Source organism: Artemia franciscana, chromosome 18, assembly GCF_032884065.1.
Source record: "Artemia franciscana chromosome 18, ASM3288406v1, whole genome shotgun sequence".
In the NCBI taxonomy this organism is placed as follows: domain Eukaryota; kingdom Metazoa; phylum Arthropoda; class Branchiopoda; order Anostraca; family Artemiidae; genus Artemia; species Artemia franciscana.
Window position 1 is genome coordinate 24,872,214 of NC_088880.1, and position 17,499 is coordinate 24,889,712.

A 17,499-nucleotide genomic window follows, 5' to 3' on the forward strand; every position below is an offset into this window, starting at 1 on the left:
TTATACCAAACTCAACTCAAAATATCAAAACTAATCCTATTTTTTTTTCTCAATTTCCTTTTATTTCCCCCAGAATTTATTCTTTCTTCCTACCATATTAAATTAGGTTTATTGTTTCCTCCTTTTTGTTTTATGTATTTTCGACTAAGATCCTAAAAGGGGTATGGGAGATTGTGGCTCCCAGATTCTGAAGCTTACAAAAAATAAAAATTCAGGTCATTTTTTCCAAGATCTATCTTGCGTCGTCAGAGAATGAATTCTTGTAATATAACAGGAGATTTCTTTAAAATCAACGTATTTGGGGTAAGAACTGCTTTTTTATTTTATTTTACACTATGTATTAAAAGAAAAGTTTTAATTTATAAAATTTCAATTTCGAAGGGATTGCCAATCATAACTGTCGTGATCCTATATGTAATTAATAAATATTACATTTTTTAATCCTATAAAAAACAGTAGATCACTTCTTTCTTTTATGATTGAAACTTTTTTAGATTATGATGAATTCGTTGCATTCAGTTCTGTGGTTCGAATAGAAACAATTAATGTCGATGCTGATCAAGCTTTGAATGCACCATTCCCACCTATCGAAGATAAGAATTTAACAAGGAACGTGATCGGTCTAACATATGATTACCGACGGAGGAAGCTATATTACTCGGATGTTCGAAGAGGAAGTATTAACATGGTCCATTTCGATGGAACTGGTCATACCATACTTCTAGATCGTAAGTTGACTCATAATATAAATTATTTAATTTTATCTTTTATTTTGTTATTTATATATTTTTAATTTTTTAGTTGCATATCAATGGCGCTAATTGTTTTTAATCTGATTGACATAGTCTGTCACGTAACAACCCAAAATCAATCCAATTATTTCACCCCTTAGTTCTATGACTATCCTTCTTAGTTCTGCCCTAGGTATCACTCATGGACGGGTGATAGATAGACTTATCTATCAACAAATGAACTGACATCATTTTTTTACAATCCTAATAAGAGCTTATGCCAGATTTGCCTCTCAATCAATCAGACTATCTGTCTTGGCTTTTTCTACAATTAGCCATGGCTTGATGTCCACAACTACTTGAATTTAATTCAAATCCCCCTTAAGCGTTTTTACGTATCAGTTTTCCAGACTCTTTGGGCAGGGATGAAGTCAGAAGAGGGGTATCTGGATCCTTAGCCAGCTATATCAATCTTCAGGTATATCGTTTTATATTTTCAAGTTCTATGACCATCTAACTATGCCAGAATGCAAACAAAAGTCCTTTTCAAAACTCGGTATGATTTCATATTTGACCATATAGAAAAATTTAATGTGCAGCCCATTTTAAACAATATTTTGGTTAAGGTTCTGCATATACAGGAAGGGGGGAACTAACTCGAATTCCCTTTTCCTCAGACTTAAAATAAAAGGAGTTCAGTTTTCTATTGGTTGTATATCTCTATTTAAATGTTCTTCAGAATTTCCTCAAAACTTTGCTAGTAAGGAAGATCTTTTCTAAACTAATTCTTTTGGGAAAAAAGCTTACTTCAATTATTATAGTGATAATTATGTTTTATGTATTTTAGAATCAGGTATGCTCCCTAATTATGTTACAGCTTCAACCGAAAAGGTACGGTATACATAGGTGCATACTATCAATATGCGATGGGGGTAAATCAGTAATTTTTTTAGAAGGGGGGGGGGGATTCTAAAAGCTGCTTTTATGGGCAACTCTTGTTTCAAATTTATCAAGGGAGTGTCTTTCAGAACAGCCTTCGACGTCTATGTAAAACTACTCATCTTTTCATCGAAGACCAGCAGTATTGAATGAATGAGTGAATTTTATTTCCCACTACTCATCTTTTCATCGAAGACCAGCAGTATTGAATGAATGAGTGAATTTTATTTCCCACTGAAAAAGACATAATGTCACTAGCGGAGTAATAAAGGAAAGGTAGCAACAACAAAAAAAGCAAAAAAAATTGCACAAATATATTCAGGCAGATCAGCAAATAGACACTAATATCACAAAGCTCTAATATCACAATTCATCACAATTCATAATTCCGTTAAACTCGTATGTTATATTGGTTGATAATAGCTGCGTTACGCTTCCGAGCAGGCAAGCGCAAAAGAAATTTACAAAAAAAACGGTAGTAACAAGAGCGCACTGTGTGTTTATTCTTATCAGATAGGAGAATCCAAAACGGAGAGAGCGCCAACGCATGGGGTGTAACCATCACCAAAAATAGCTGGGCCCGAATCCGTTGACTTTATGAAGCTTTCAAAGATACAATCGCACCGTAAGCTTCCCGGACTTTACTAGTAAAATCATCTATTAACAAAAGACGAATCAATTTAACATTACAATCAACAGGTAGACCAAGATGCACTCTAAAGAAGAAGAAGATTCTATTATCTTGTGACAAAGTTTTACTTCTGGGGCAAGAACGCTTCCTTTGCGATTGAAGACAATAAACTCTGTTTTAGTCTCGTTGAAAGACAGACCTTTTTTTTCTCATATGAGCTTTTCAACGCCTTAAAACTCTCTTCAAAATGGGAAAAAGAACGACTTAACTACAAGTTTATAGTATAATATTATAATAATTAATATAGTAATATAATAATTATAATATCATAATAATATAACATAATATAATAATATAATCAAATACAGATACGGCATGATTCAATAAAGAGAGATCTTAACCTAAGATAGAGAAAGCTCGGCTTAACCACGTGCTTATCCTCAACTACACTATTATTGAAAGAATGTTCTGCTTTTATAAGTTGTTCTTTTTTATATCAGAATCAACGTTCTGCTGGTTGTTAACTGTAAGAGGTGAAAATGAAAAAGAAAGTTCTTTTGAAGTATATAAAAATTTGCTATTAATTACACCAAGAAATAAAAATCTACTTCGTTTCTAGTGTACTAAATTTCCATTAATTAAATTTCTATAAATTTCCATTATGTTAATTCTCATCTCTAGTCTTCTTGTCATAGGAACATTCGTAAGTTTGAAATAAAATATCACATTCGTGCGCTTATCCACACACAGGTGGAAAAGATTGGAATCCTTTAAGAGAGTTTCTTTTTCAATTGAAATTTAAGGCTTGAAAACGAGCATAAATTATTTTGTAGATTAAGAGATATATATTAGGGGTTATCTTCCCCCTCAGTCTTTACTGAAGTTTTACTTATACTTTATTGAGAGTATAATCAATATCTGTACTATGGAAATTTTAATTACTTTTTTTTTAATTACTGAGGGAAGGAGACTTTTATCTGTATTTTTGAAATGAATACCAAAAAGGAGTTAAGAGGAGGGAGAGCAGGGGATTTGTTATAAGGTGAAGCATACAAAAAGGAGAAACTAGGAGGAGTTAGTCCTCAACCAAAGTAGGTACGAAGTATACCTATAACCTAATGTCCAACTTTTTGTTTTGGGCAACACTTTGTCCCTTTAATATCGACCAAACGAGGTTGTTGGATCCCAATCAAGCTTTAAGTGGTTGGAGTTGATGGGTCAGTAGGTCTTCTCAGGTATAGATTAATTTCTGACCTTTTCAAGTTTTAACGTCATTAATTAGTTTTGTTTGGAAAAAAATATTGTTGAGGAAAGGAGGGGGTCCTTCCGGAATCTCCTCATTTGCATGTCTTTGTTATTTCTGAAGAATATTGGATTTTTTTATATATATAGTCCTGGAAGGGATATGTGAGACGGGGGAGGCTCTCACCTCACCTGAAGGTCAAGAGCAGATATTTTGTTCTCTTCTGTTTGACTTGAGCTTTCTTACAGTGTATGCTAGACTTATTATTTTCTCCTATATATTTTCATTTCTTTCATTTGCTGATTTTGCGCCAACCTGAGGGCACACATCATCAATTACAGAGCTGGAAAATCCTGATGATTCGTTTATTCATTACTTCCTTACAAAATTGTAGCTTTCTTCTTTTCTTTCTTTTTCTTTTTATGTTAATGTCTTCTTAGCTATTGGACCCTTTGTATCCTGGGTCGCATTTTCTTTTATCATTGGTTTGCTTTTATCTGGAAGACTTGCAGCAAAATAAGCAAACATTTTAGGAAGCAAAAGGATGTGTCGCTAAAATAATTTAATGAGCAATTTAATGAAAGACTAAAAGATTTCAAGATGAAAATCAGAGGCAACGCTATAGCGTTGCCTATAGTAAAGGCCATACGGCTCCAATGTTTTATTATTATTTTTCCAGAGGCACTTCATATGGAAGGGTTCGTCGTATAAACTTCAGAGGGGACTCATTCGATTGGAAATTGGAAGTTTTGGTGGCCTTTTTAAGAGTCAAAAGTGATGGGAGGGCAACTAGACCTTTTCCCCCCAAATAAATCCGATAAAAAATTTTAGATAGCAATTTTGCTAAAAATAGCTCAAAGATCATATAAAAAAAAACTCCGAGGTCGACACAACCCACCAGGGCCCGGGAACGGGTGTTGTAAGTTATGCCCTGGGGCTTGTATGGGTCTTATAGAAGGGATACCCGTATAAACCTCAGAGAGGGCTCATTGGAATTTAAAATTGAAACTTCTAGTCCACTTATTAAGAGTCAGAAGTGATCAGAGAGCCACTAGCCACCCCTCCCACGCCCTTTTTTCCCCAAACAAATACGATAAAACTCTGGGACAGCCATTTTGTTAAATATAGTTCAAACATCAGATAATAAAAACGCTGGGGCCGACAAAACCCCTCAGGGCTGGGGGCAGGTGTTTTAAGTTGCGCCGTGGGGGCATATGTGGTTCTTATAGAATGGTTGCTCGTATAAACTTTAGAGAGGGGTCATTTGATTGGAAATTGAAAATTTTAGTTCACTTTTTAAGATTCAAAGGAGATCAGAGGGAAACTAGCTCCCCCCTCATGCCCTTTTCCCCCCAAATACATCCTATAAGATTTAAAGATGACTATTTTGTTAAGAATAGTTCGAAGGTCATATAACAAAAACTCCGGGATTGACACAACCCCCAAGGCCTGGGGGCAGGCATTGTAAGTTATGCCTTGGGGGCAATTTTGGTTCTTATTGAAGGGATGTTAGTATAAACTTCAGAGAGAGCTCATTTGATGGTAAATTTAGAGATCTAGTTCACTTTTTAAGAGTCAAAAGAGTTCAGAGGGCAACTAGACCCCCCTCCTCCTTCACGCCCTTTTTTCCCCAAACCTATCGATAAAAATTTCGAGATAATCATTTTGTTAAAAATAGTTCAAACGTCAGATAATAAAACCTTCAGGGTCGAAGCAACCACTCAGGGACCGGGGACAGGTGTTGCAAGTTATGTCCTGAAGACATATATGGTTATATGATTCAAGGTATGCTCGTATAAAATTAGACAGGGCTCATTTGATTGTAAATTAAAGTTCTAGTTCACTTTTAAAGATTCAAAAGAGGCAACTAGACCCCCCCCCCATACGTTTTTACCTCAAACCCATTGAGTCAAAAGGGATCGGAGGGCATCCGCCCACCCCCCTACACACACACCCTCTTTTCCGCAAATGCATCCGATCATGATTTGAGGTTGCCAGTTTGTTTGAAATAGTGTAATGATCAGATAACAGAAAGTTCAGGGTCAACATAATGCCTCCGCTCTAGAGCACGGGGGAAGGGTTGTAACTTATGCCCTGGGGATATATAAAGTTTTTATTAGTTTTTATTTAAAGTTTATAACCTCGGAGGGGACTCAAATGGTTAGAAGTTGAAAGTTCCAATTCCCTGTTTAAGATTCAAAAGTGATCCGATTGAAACTCCGCCAACTCTCTTTTCCCCAAATGCGTCCGATTAAATTTTAATGCATACATTTTGTTCAAAATAGACCAAAGATCATATAACAAAGACTCCAGAAATAAAACAGCCCACTAAAGCTTGGGGGCGTGTTGTAAATTATGCTCCGGGTGCATATAAAGTTTTTATGGAAAGAATGGTAGTATAAACTTCGGAGGGGGCTCATTCGATTGCAAATCGAAATTTCTAATGCCCTTTTAAGAGTCAAAAGTGATACGATGGCAACTAGCCTCTCTCTGAAAACCCCAAGGCCATAAGGCTCCAATTTTTTTTCTCCAGAGGCACTTCATATGCAAGGGGTGGTGTTGTAAACTTCGGAGGTGGCTCAGTCAATTGGAAAAAATAAATTCTAGTGCCCTTTTTAAGAGTCAAACATGATTGGAGGGCATCAACACCTCTCTCCCCTTTCAATGCCCTCTTTTCCCAAACGCATCCAATAAAATTTTTTAGATGGTCATTATGTCTGAAATAGTCAAGAGACTTCGGAAAAGCCTTATTCGATTGAAATTGAAATTTCTAGCTCCATATTTTAAAATTCAAGAGTAATCAGATGGTAGGACCCCCCCCCCCCTCCACCACGCCTTTTTTAATGCTTTGGATCAAAATTTGAGTTAGCCATTTTGTTCAAAATCATCCAAACGTCTAATAGCTATCCGCGTTTGAGCTATGTGACTTTTCCCGGCCCTGGGAGAAACAGCGTCATGCTAGCAGCCCATTGTTAATATATTAAGCTTCTATGAAGGCATGGAAGTATAAAATTTGGCGGAAGTTCATTTGATCGGAATCGAAATTTGTTGTGCCCTTTTTAAGAATCGAAAATGCTCAAAGAGTAACAAGCCCCCCATCCCTCTTTTGCCTTTTCCCCCCAAATGCATCTTATAAAAAATTTGAAATAGCCATTTTGTTCAAAATAGTCCTAAATTCAAATTTCTTTAACTTGGGGTTGAGAAATCCTCCATAGCCCCGAGGGAAAGAATTTTAACTTATGTAAGTTGTCTATTATTAGAATATAAGTTTTTTGTGGAAGGGGTGGACGTATTAATTTTGGAGGGGGCTAATTTGATCGAAAATTGAAACTTATAGTTCTTTTTTTAAGAATGAAAAGTGATAAATGGGCAGTTAGCCCATGCCCCACTTTCCCATAGAGCACCCGGGCAAAATTTTGAGATAGCCATTTTATTCAGAATAGTTCAAACGCCAAATAAATATGCTTTCAGGTTTGGCCCTCCCCCGCCCCGGATAAACTGCTCAGAGCTACGGAACTTGCTTATTGTTACTTTGATGCTTTCTTTACTTTGATTCTTCAGTACTTTGATACTAGGTTTTCAGACTTTAATGAAAGTTGATATTAAAAAAAAAAAAATTGACTTTGAAATAAGGCATTTTCTATAAATTTGGAACTTTTTGCAATCAAAAACCAACAAAAATTAATGTAAAAAGTGTTCTGGAAAAGAAGTTTTTCGAAGAAAAGTAAAGGTCATATTAAATTTAATGTCAGCAGATACAAGTACCTGTTAAAACTCATACTAGAAATGACATGAAATTACTATTAAAGAATAAATGAAACCCAAAACGAACAGAAATTAAATAAACAATCATAGCAAAGAACATGCAACAAGACTAATATAAATGAAAAAATTACAAGAAATTACTGATAAAGAACAAATAAAACCCAAAACGAACAGAGATTGAATAAACAATCATAGCAAACAAACATTCAATAGGAACTAATATAAATGAACAAGTAAATCCTAAAACAAGTGAAACTTAAATTGAATATGCAAATCAAGCTTGAAACGAACAAAAATCACTACAAACAAGAGTTTGGATTTTGCCTCCTTCTCTCACTGTCAAAGTCTAAAACCTACTGCGGGATTGGCGCTTTACTGAAAACTATATGGATCTTGAAGAGTCTTGGAAAGCACAAATAAAATCAAACTGAATGTTTTTTATAGAATGATATAAATTGTTAAAAAATAATCAGTTCAAGATTTTGTTTCGCTGTAATTTTTATTTTCATTTTCAATGCTGTAATAACTGAAAAAGAAAATATTTGTAGTATAATTTGTTTTCAGTAAAACGCCAATGACGCAGTAAGTTTTAGACTTTTACAGTGAGAGAAAGAGGCGAAACCCAGACTCAATTATACAATGTTTTTTTTTCGTTTTAAGCTTGACTTACATATTCAATTTAAGCGTTACAATTTATTTATTTATTCATTTATATCAGTACTTGTTGTTTTTTTTTGCTATGATTGTTTTATTTAACTTCTGTTCGTTTTGGGTTTCATTTATTCTTTAATAGTTTTGTTAGTTTCAAGCTTTATTTGTGTATTCAATCCAAGTTTTACTTGTTTTTAGATTTATTTATTCATTTATATTAGTACCTATTGTAGGTTTGTTTGCTATGATTGTTTATTTAATTTCTGTTCGTTTTAGGTCTCACTTATTTTTTAATAATCATTTATTGTAATTTTTTCATTTATATTATTACTTGTTGTGTGTTTTTCTGCTATGATTGTTTATTTAGTTTCTGTTCGTTTTGGGTTTCATTTATTTTTTAATAGTAATTTCTTGTCGCGTCTAGTTTGAATTTTAACAGGTATTTGTATCTGCTGATCTTAAATTTAATATGGCCTTTAATTTTCTTTGAAAAACTTCTTTTTTGGACCTTAATTTAAATTAATTAGTGAGAAAAGATGGTCTATTGGCCTTTAATAACAAGGAAATTGAAGAAGAAAAAATTTAAATATAGATAAAAAGATAAAAAAGAACGTGTATTTTCATTCTTAACCCGTAAAGTTGTGTACAAAAAATTCAGAGGTTGAAGATATTTGGAAACACCCTAAAGAGATGTCTACATACGAAAAGGGGGAGGGGAAGGGGGTCAAGTGGGAATTGCATAAGGTTGGTGCAAAGCACCTTCTTCGAAAATATTTTTGTTTGGGTGAATCTATACTTTTGATATATATAGAGGCACCCCACTCCACCTAATAAATCTTCCATTTTAATTCTTTCTCAAGGATAGTTTTAGACAGGTTTGCAAAAGCATTCTAATATGAAGGAATGAACTGGGGTAATTCTATATTTTTTTTTTCAATTTCAGATCAAGGTGCTATCGAGGGTCTGGCTTATGATTTCCCCCGTGATGCTCTTTTCTGGACTTCTTCCAGTGATGCTACAATTAGCAGACTCTTTTTGAATTCAACCGATGCCCCGGTAGACAAAATTATCAGACTTACAGCGCAAGATGCTCTACGAGGGATTTCTGTAGATAGCTGTGACTCGTAAGTAGTTTTTTCCTTCGCTATTATTATTATTATCAATTCTAAAATAAAATCTTTCAAAAAATGCAGCTAACAATATTTTATATCTTTAAATCTATCATAATATATACAACTGTGTTTAAAAGCGTCAAACCCTTTTGGTATCAGTTATGTCGGGAGGACCTCTCTGATATTGACTTCGCAGACGATGTAGCTGTCCTTAGTGACAATCTTGACCGCAGCTTCTAGAGATAATGCCTATAAATCAGACTACTTCGGCGACACATTTAAATGTTCAGATTAACGGCCAAGCTGTCGACTTGGTAAGGCAGTTCACATATCTCGGATTAATTATATCCTAAATGGCACACTTGATGTTGAAATCCCTGCCAGATCAACCAAGGCAAACTCTGAATTTGGACGCCTCCTGAGGGCTTTTTTCCTCAAACCACAAATTAGTCACCAAAACTAAGCTCGAATTTACAATGCCACAGTCTGAAGCATATTGCTATAATCTTCTAAAAGCTGGCCGATAACTCAGACACAGCTACGAAAGTTGATGCTGTTCAAACTAGACACCTGGTTCGAATAGAAGGATTCCAATGGCATGATCAGATCCGCAACACTGAGATCCTGAAGCTAGAAAATCTCTCTGCTCAAATAGAAACTTGCTCCTTGAGGAGGTACGGCCACCTACTCCGCCTTCGCCAAGCACACCTACAAGGATCATCTAGGATTCCAACCCCTTTAAAATGGCTGGTGACGTCCTAGAGGGAGATTGCGCACCAGGTGGTCTGATATCATAAACCAACAGCTTTTCAACCGCAAAAACGTCCCAAACGAGGCCCACTTACTTGTCCAAGACAGAACCACCTTGAGAAGACTGACGGCGCTGTCAACTAGTTCCCTCTGCCCTGGTGACCCTGCTGACCAAGAACCTCAAGTAAAAAAAAAGGTTTAAAACATAGCTAGAACGTTTTTTTATGAATAGAAAAATCTTTAGACTAAAGAAAATTTATATAGTTTTTGGGGGACAAATAGTAAAGTCATAAATCGACTGAACTAGTACTACTACTTCTAACAATCACTGGAGCACCAAACCACTTGAGGCCAACACTGCTACACATGCTCCTCCTGCATACCAATCTCTTCAAAGCTTCAGTCTTAACCGGGTTCTACAAAGTTCTATTCTCTTTTAAATCTATCCGTATGCCCTATTCTTATCCTATTTGGGAACAACGTTGTTTTCCTTTCGCCCTTGATGAATGGCCAAATAGGACAATCTCCAGTGATTGTCATTATCCAGTCGTAAAACTTTTCCTAGCCATCTCAGTCTTCCTTTCGTCCTAACCTTAGAAAGGAGGATAGAACCACATTTTCTGTTCAGCTTGTTGTTTGACAAATAATAATAATAATTTTAATAATTTATTTATAACCCACAAAGTACATTAAACTGTGGAGTAAACACACAAAAAAAGAAAAAACAAGACAAAAAACATAACAACATAAATAACATAGCAGCATAACGACATACAACATAAATAAATTACCTCCAATCAAAAAATGGCCAAAGAGGGTCAAAAACACCGACCATTTGCCGAGTTTTAAAACATATATCTTTAGATAAATGTTTCAGTCGCGAGGGCGCATCAACGATGTCAAATTTAGATACGACTGTATGATTCCGATACCACCGAGACAGACGCAGCAAATACTTGCAATACTTAAAATATCCTGAGCGTATTTTCTTTGTATCCTTCTTGCGAAGGAGGAAAGCAAAACAAGAATGATAAAAAACAGCAGGGGCACAAAAACTAGAATAAAGACGGCATAGTCCATTTCGGTTATACCGACCACGATTTGGTGAAATTTTCGCGTATCCAACCCGCATACTTTTCAGCACGCTGGACGTAATAGCGGAGCAAGTAGACGAAAGTGACGTGGAAAAAGAGAGACCCAACCATTTAATACTTGCTGAACATGGTATAGTTAAAGAACCCAAGCAAAGAGGTGATGCTGGTGGAGGACTCCCAAAACACAAAAACTCACATTTGGAGGCATTAACTGAAAGGCCTACTGTGGATAGTGCGGCTGAAAGCCGGTAGAAGTTGGTAATTAGACTATTTTTTGTCCGGCTAATAAGCAGAACATCATCAGCATAAGTAACGTGACTAATGCCTAAATTATCATTGTAAAAAATTGACGGTTGAAGACGTTGGAGACACGAAGCTAAAACACATTTAAAAATGTTCGGGGATAACACGGCACCTTGCCTAACGCCTTTTTTAACAGGAATATACTCCCCTACCGTACCATTCCACTTCACCCTAACTGAAGAATTAACATACCAATACTTAAGCACGGAAACAATAGAAAGGTTAACACCCGAGGCTGCTAGAGAAAACAAAGCATTTGAATGAATTACATTATCAAAAGCACTAGATATGTCAACAGTCAAACAATACAGGGGACTTTTTTGAGCAACAGCTTGTTTCATTAGCCGACCCACAATATGGTGAGCTTGAAAACAGCCCATACCTTTTCTAAAACCAAGCTGGAAGGGTGTAAAATTGCACTTGGAGTTAATGGCCGGTAGCAGTACATATTCAAATAGCTTACTAACAAAACAAGACACAGTGATAGGACGATAATTAGAGCAAGCACTGGGGTCCTTACCCCTCTTGACTATGGGAGATATACAACCGGACAAAAAACTATCTGGCACAACGGACTGTGCCAAACACATCTGAAACAATAATTGCAAATGCTTCAGCAGTTCAGGACAATCATAGGCAAAAAAATTGAAGCAAAGACCATCACTATCTCGAGAGTCAGACTTATTCACTTGCATAAGAGCTTGGAGTATAACACCAGATTCCACCGACAACACTTGAGATTGGTTGATACGAATTGGGAGGATTGAGTTTATAAGCTTTGTAAAATGATTTTGGAGATTAATATTAAACGAAAGCAAAATTTTTTTATAATGAGAAACGAAGTCACATAGCCGAAGAGACGAATTAATTGGAGGTGAACACTTAACACTGTTTATAACACGATCCCAGGATTTCTTGTCACAAGGACCATCCCAGGCATTCAGTCTCGCTCTACGCAGGGAATATTTGTACTCTCGTTTGGTTTTCTGTTTTATTTGATGTACTGAACCAGAAGAAGGACGATTACAGGCTATCCACATACGGAGCCAGAACTTAGCTTTTTGTTTAGCTATCTTCACTTTAGGATCAACTTTCCAAAAGGGATTGCGAGTACCCGTTCGCACGCACTCGGAGGGTACAGCTGTTTTAGCGGCAGACTTTAGACAGAACACTATTTGCTGATAATACGAGTTGATATCTATCCGCGTTGAAGTTGTAGATACAGATGTTTGCAATAAGTGGAATGGCACTTTAATAGATGATAATAACTGGGACAATGTCAATACATAAAGTGGAACATTGGTATTTTCCCAATTTAACTTTGAGAACCACTTGGGAGAGTTACGTTGCACAGAGGTCGCCATGGAGCAAGATAGTTGGCACGTGATTGGTAAATGATCGTCGTCGATTTTAGAGTCTTCCACATGAACTATTGATGAAAGTAGAGTTGAATCTGACACAATTACATGATCAAGGTTGGAAGTAAGACCACCACGATTGTGAATATAAGTAAATAGAAGATCTTTATCAGCAAGATGGAATCCTCCAGGTAGTGAATCGAGAAAGATTTCAGATCGGTCGGAATTAGATAATAAGTCAGTGTTCATGTCACCGGCGAGAACCCATTTGGTATTTTGTTTTGAAAGGTCGCTAAGTAGTGTTCGTAGGCGATTACATGCTTGTGAAAAACTAGACAATGACTGCACAGTCTTTTTATTACAGGGGAAATAAATGTTTATAAATGCGGTATCACCGCATTTTATCGCTAAGATGTTAGCGTCGCTTTGCAATAATATCGGCTGAGTCTTGTGTCTGAAATAGATGGCCAGACCTCAAGATGGTCTTCCACGGGTTTTTTGGGCGGCTCTCAAGAAGGTATAATGGGTCCGAGAACGCTTTAGGCTATCAACATTCACTTTAGAGAGAAGGTGCTCCTGTAGAAACACAATATCATTTTCAAGTAGCTCACTTATCAGTAGATCCTTGTCTTTTGTACCATTAATATTAAGGGAAACAAAGCTAAACGGAGTTTGAGCATTCATTTATTAGCGTTGTTGAGAGCCGATCGGAGAACTTTGCATTTCAGGCTAAAACTTACGTGTTCCATAGTGCAATTTGCACATTTTGGCGAGGCTTGGCAAGGGTTTTCCTTGGAATTCACATGAGGGCCAGAACATCTGGAACACTTGGGATGTGCTGGTGAGCTGGGACAAGCTCCAATCAGGTGATCAGTACTTTGACAGCGAAAGCATCGACGTGGAATGGATTGAAAGGGCTTAGCGCGAAAAAATTTCATATCCAATACGGATTCCTGACTCCAGAACCGCATTCAGAGCAGTTTTGTCGACGAACTCGAGGCGAAAAGTACGAGAGTCGCCGATTTGACTAGCACTAATAAGTCCTTCCACTGAGGCCTCCAAATCAGCTCTTGAATAATTATGGGGTATATCCCGGACCAAAGCTAAAGGCTTTTTATCAATCACTCTGGCTCCAGCGTTAGGGATGGAGCTAGTAACAGCTTCAGCAAGTGAGTCGGCTGAGCGCTTATCGCGTACCATCACAACCCAGCTTTTGCTATGTGGCTTAGATTTTAGACTTATGATTCCGTCGTGACCATCCAACGTTTTGAGCTTCTTCATGCGAAGGATAGGGTCGCTGAGCTCCGGGGGTGGGTTTCTTACAACGACAGTGTAGGACGGTTTTTTCGTATTTTGAGTAGGGGCTACAAGCTTAGACTGTCCCTCTGTAACCTTAGACGCAATATCACGCAGCTGTTCAAGGCAATAATTCACCTTGGCACTGAGGGTACTGAAGGCATCGACAGGGATCATTGGCACTTCGCTTGGACATTTGATAACAAAGTCCGGAAGCTTTATGTTCTGGGAATCGCACTTTACAAGCGAAGAAATAATGTCCGAAGCACAGTTTAATGCAGCATTGGCTCCTACGCGCTTCGATGGGATTTCATTCGGAAAAAGATTTAAAAAAAGCAATTTACGGGTCTCACCAAGAGAAGAAGACTCGAAGAAATCGGCCAAGTACTCTTTTATCGTATCGGGCGAAACTCCTTTAGCAAGATTTTTCTGTACAAAGCACAGGATAGGATTGTAGAAAAGTTCATTTTCGCACCAATTGCCAATTCCCATTTTCTCTAGATTGAAGGTTCACTTGCGAGAGAAGTAAGGGAAGCGTTGGAGGCTGCCTACCTTGTCCCCGCAATTTAAGGGACAAGCCCGGCGGGTACCACGGCTCTTGCAAACAGCTCTCCCCCACCCTTCTGCTTACTTTTCTCCTCTCACCTTTATCGTAACGCAATCAACTATAATATCGGAAATTATAATTATTCGCAACTGCTTAATCCTGACCTATATCATATATAGTTCATGAAAAAATCGATAAGAGAAATCACTGTTCCCAAGGGAATTTTCACTCAAGTCTGAAAATAATCCGCTTATTTATAATTCTTTGGACACTGAATTAATTATTATGAAAATATTGGCTATATGTCAGGTAGAGACGATAATCCTGTACCAAATATTAGTGATAGGTTCAATCCAAATATAGGTCCTCACACCTTGAACTCTGAATCAATACTGATATAAATATAAATAAGCTTAATTAGATATGCCCTGAATTCTTAAATTTACTCTAGCAGCTAATATAAATCCCGTAAAAATCGGCCTTACCTCTCGAATTTCTCAGTTAAAGTCAAGACTTACTAAAAAGTAAAATTCTCACTTTAGAAAATTTGTTTTTTTGTTTATCATAATTACATATTATATTATGATTTTTATATTTATCTATATTATATGTGTTCTTTTTATTATTACTTATAATTTTTATTATTATTCATTGTATTTGTATCTTTAGTTTTATGTAATATTTCCAGACGTGTTTACTGGACTAATTGGAACAAGAGATCACCAGCTATACAACGTGCTTACACTAACGGACTAGAAGTTCAGTCAATAATAACAACTGATATTAATATGCCAAATGCTCTGACACTGGATTTAAGGGCTCAGAAACTTTATTGGGCTGATGCTAGGCTGGATAAGATTGAAAGAGCAGAATTGGATGGGTCCAATCGTGTGGTAAGATTTTTTTTTTTACAATATTGCTATTTTTCTGAAGTTTTTTTTAAAGTTCATGGCTCTAAAGTTTTTGTTCTTCTAAAATTTACAGAAAAAATCGCATAATTTTTTTATTCCAATTATTTTTGAAACTATATTAGATGATACTGGTAATTCTTCTTAAGATTAAACTTGGTTAAGGTATGTTCATCTTTTATCTGGAACATTTTACGGAAATGACCCCAAACAAGCTACGCTTCTGGGTCTTAACTACCGTTACAAACAATGTGCTACATTTTCTGAAAAGGAACCCTGACATACGGAATTATTCTGGATAGCTCAATCCACCATATTTGACATATTTTTACGGAGGATTCCTCCCTCCTTTTTTTGATTTCTCATTTGTTTCTCTGTACATGTGAGTCTCTTTCACCTTTTTTTGTGTGACTGGAACTAATATTCGAGATAAATAGCGATTTCAATTATCTGTCAAAAATAATCCTCTAGTCAATTTGCCTGTCGGGTAACAAGCATAACAAAGAGCAAAAAAGGAACCCTAACATATACTGTTTTGTGAGACTGGAGGAAATAGTTTGTCCCCTCCCCCTATTAAGTCCCCTCCCCCCCCCCCCCAAATAAAGAAACAGTGATAGTTCCAGCTCTGACCCTGAGCCGTGTGACAAAACAGAACTTACTTTACAAAGTACTTATAAAATCATGTTTAATGAAACCTACTGACTGAAAATAATCTGATATGAGATATAGTCGCTTGCCTTTGGGCTTCTGGTGCAAGAAAAAATAAGAAAATAAAACGTATTCTCTCTTCTGAGCATCTGTAAACCAACTGATTCTGATCTGACTGCAAAGAAGTCTTCGGGGAAACTATTGTCTGACTTTTATAAGATCTCAGTGCAGTTTTCGAATTAAAAATTGGCTGGGAGGTGTTACGGACGCTTGAGGATTATATAAAGTATGACATGTGTATCTACTGTTAAGAAATAATTCCGACTTAATATCTGATTTATCACCATATGTGTAAGAATGCATTTTATATATTCAAGAATCTTTTTTTTTTTGGTAGGTGTTATCAAAAGTTACGCCACATCATCCTTTTGACCTGGCAGTGTACGGTGACCAGCTTTTCTGGACAGACTGGGTCCTTCATGCCGTATTGAGAGCTAACAAGTTCACTGGTGAGGACGTGACGTGGCTTCGAAAGGATATTGCTCGACCTATGGGTATTGTTGCTGTTTTTGACGACACAAGTGATTGTAAGCTTGCTTCTCTTTAATTATGATTTTAGCATACTCCTTATTTATTTATATATATATATATATATATATATATATATATATATATATATATATATATATATATATATATATATATATATATATATATATATATATATATATATATATATATATATATATATATATATATATATATATATATATATATATATATATATATATATATATATATATATATATATATATATATATATATATATATATATATATAAACAAAAATAATGACCTCAGCTAAATATGTAGGAAAAGGTGTTAGAGCCCTAGTCGTGGCATTTCTGGTCCAAAATTCTTGTAATCACCACTTTTACCAGGAAGTGTAGCCACTCTGTAAAAAATTTGTTTTAAAGTGAAAGCTCATCTCCACACTGTGTCTTTTTGAGTTGGAACAAAATCAATCTCACTAGAGTCCCTAAATTCTTGTTATCAGCAGAGATTGCTGCATCAAACAAAACTAGAATCTGGGAATCAGCTAGTCCTTTTCATGTGTTTTCTGGAACCCTGGCTCAATCCATTCTCTAAAGAGAATTGGTGAGGGGTAGGAGTATCTCTCAATTAAAGTCATCAAGATATCTACCAAAAGGGTTTGCTTGACCTCAACAAAATTTACTCAAACAATTGATGCCTTGAATTTACGTCTTTTGAGAGTCGGGTAGTATTTCAACCTCTACGCGGGAGGAGGATTTAAGTCCGCAAATCCTTGTCATTAGGACATCCACAAGAATAGGCGTCAGTTTCCAACCAAATTTCGCCTTAAGTAAAAGCTAGGCTCATGGTTGTGGCTTCTTAGGCTTCCCATCTGATACGACCTCTGTTAGAGATGGAAATTGAACATTGTTGCATTTGCATCCATAAATTTGGCAGGGATTAACAGCATTTCAACCTCTATGCGGGAGG

General features: G+C 36.2%; 1 protein-coding gene across 3 annotated transcripts in view; it reads left to right on the top strand.

Annotated features, from left to right (window-relative positions):
* Window positions 1-494: 494 nt before the first annotated feature.
* LOC136038798 (low-density lipoprotein receptor-related protein 1-like) overlaps window positions 495-17,499 on the top strand; it is a gene marked incomplete at its 5' end in the record, with an annotated part of 269,617 nt that continues 252,612 nt past the window's right edge. For all 3 annotated transcript variants that reach the window (XM_065722181.1, XM_065722182.1, XM_065722179.1), the window contains 4 exon segments: window positions 495-728; window positions 8,904-9,084; window positions 15,109-15,313; window positions 16,374-16,563. In XM_065722181.1, coding sequence (XP_065578253.1) covers window positions 495-728; window positions 8,904-9,084; window positions 15,109-15,313; window positions 16,374-16,563 — 810 coding nt within the window.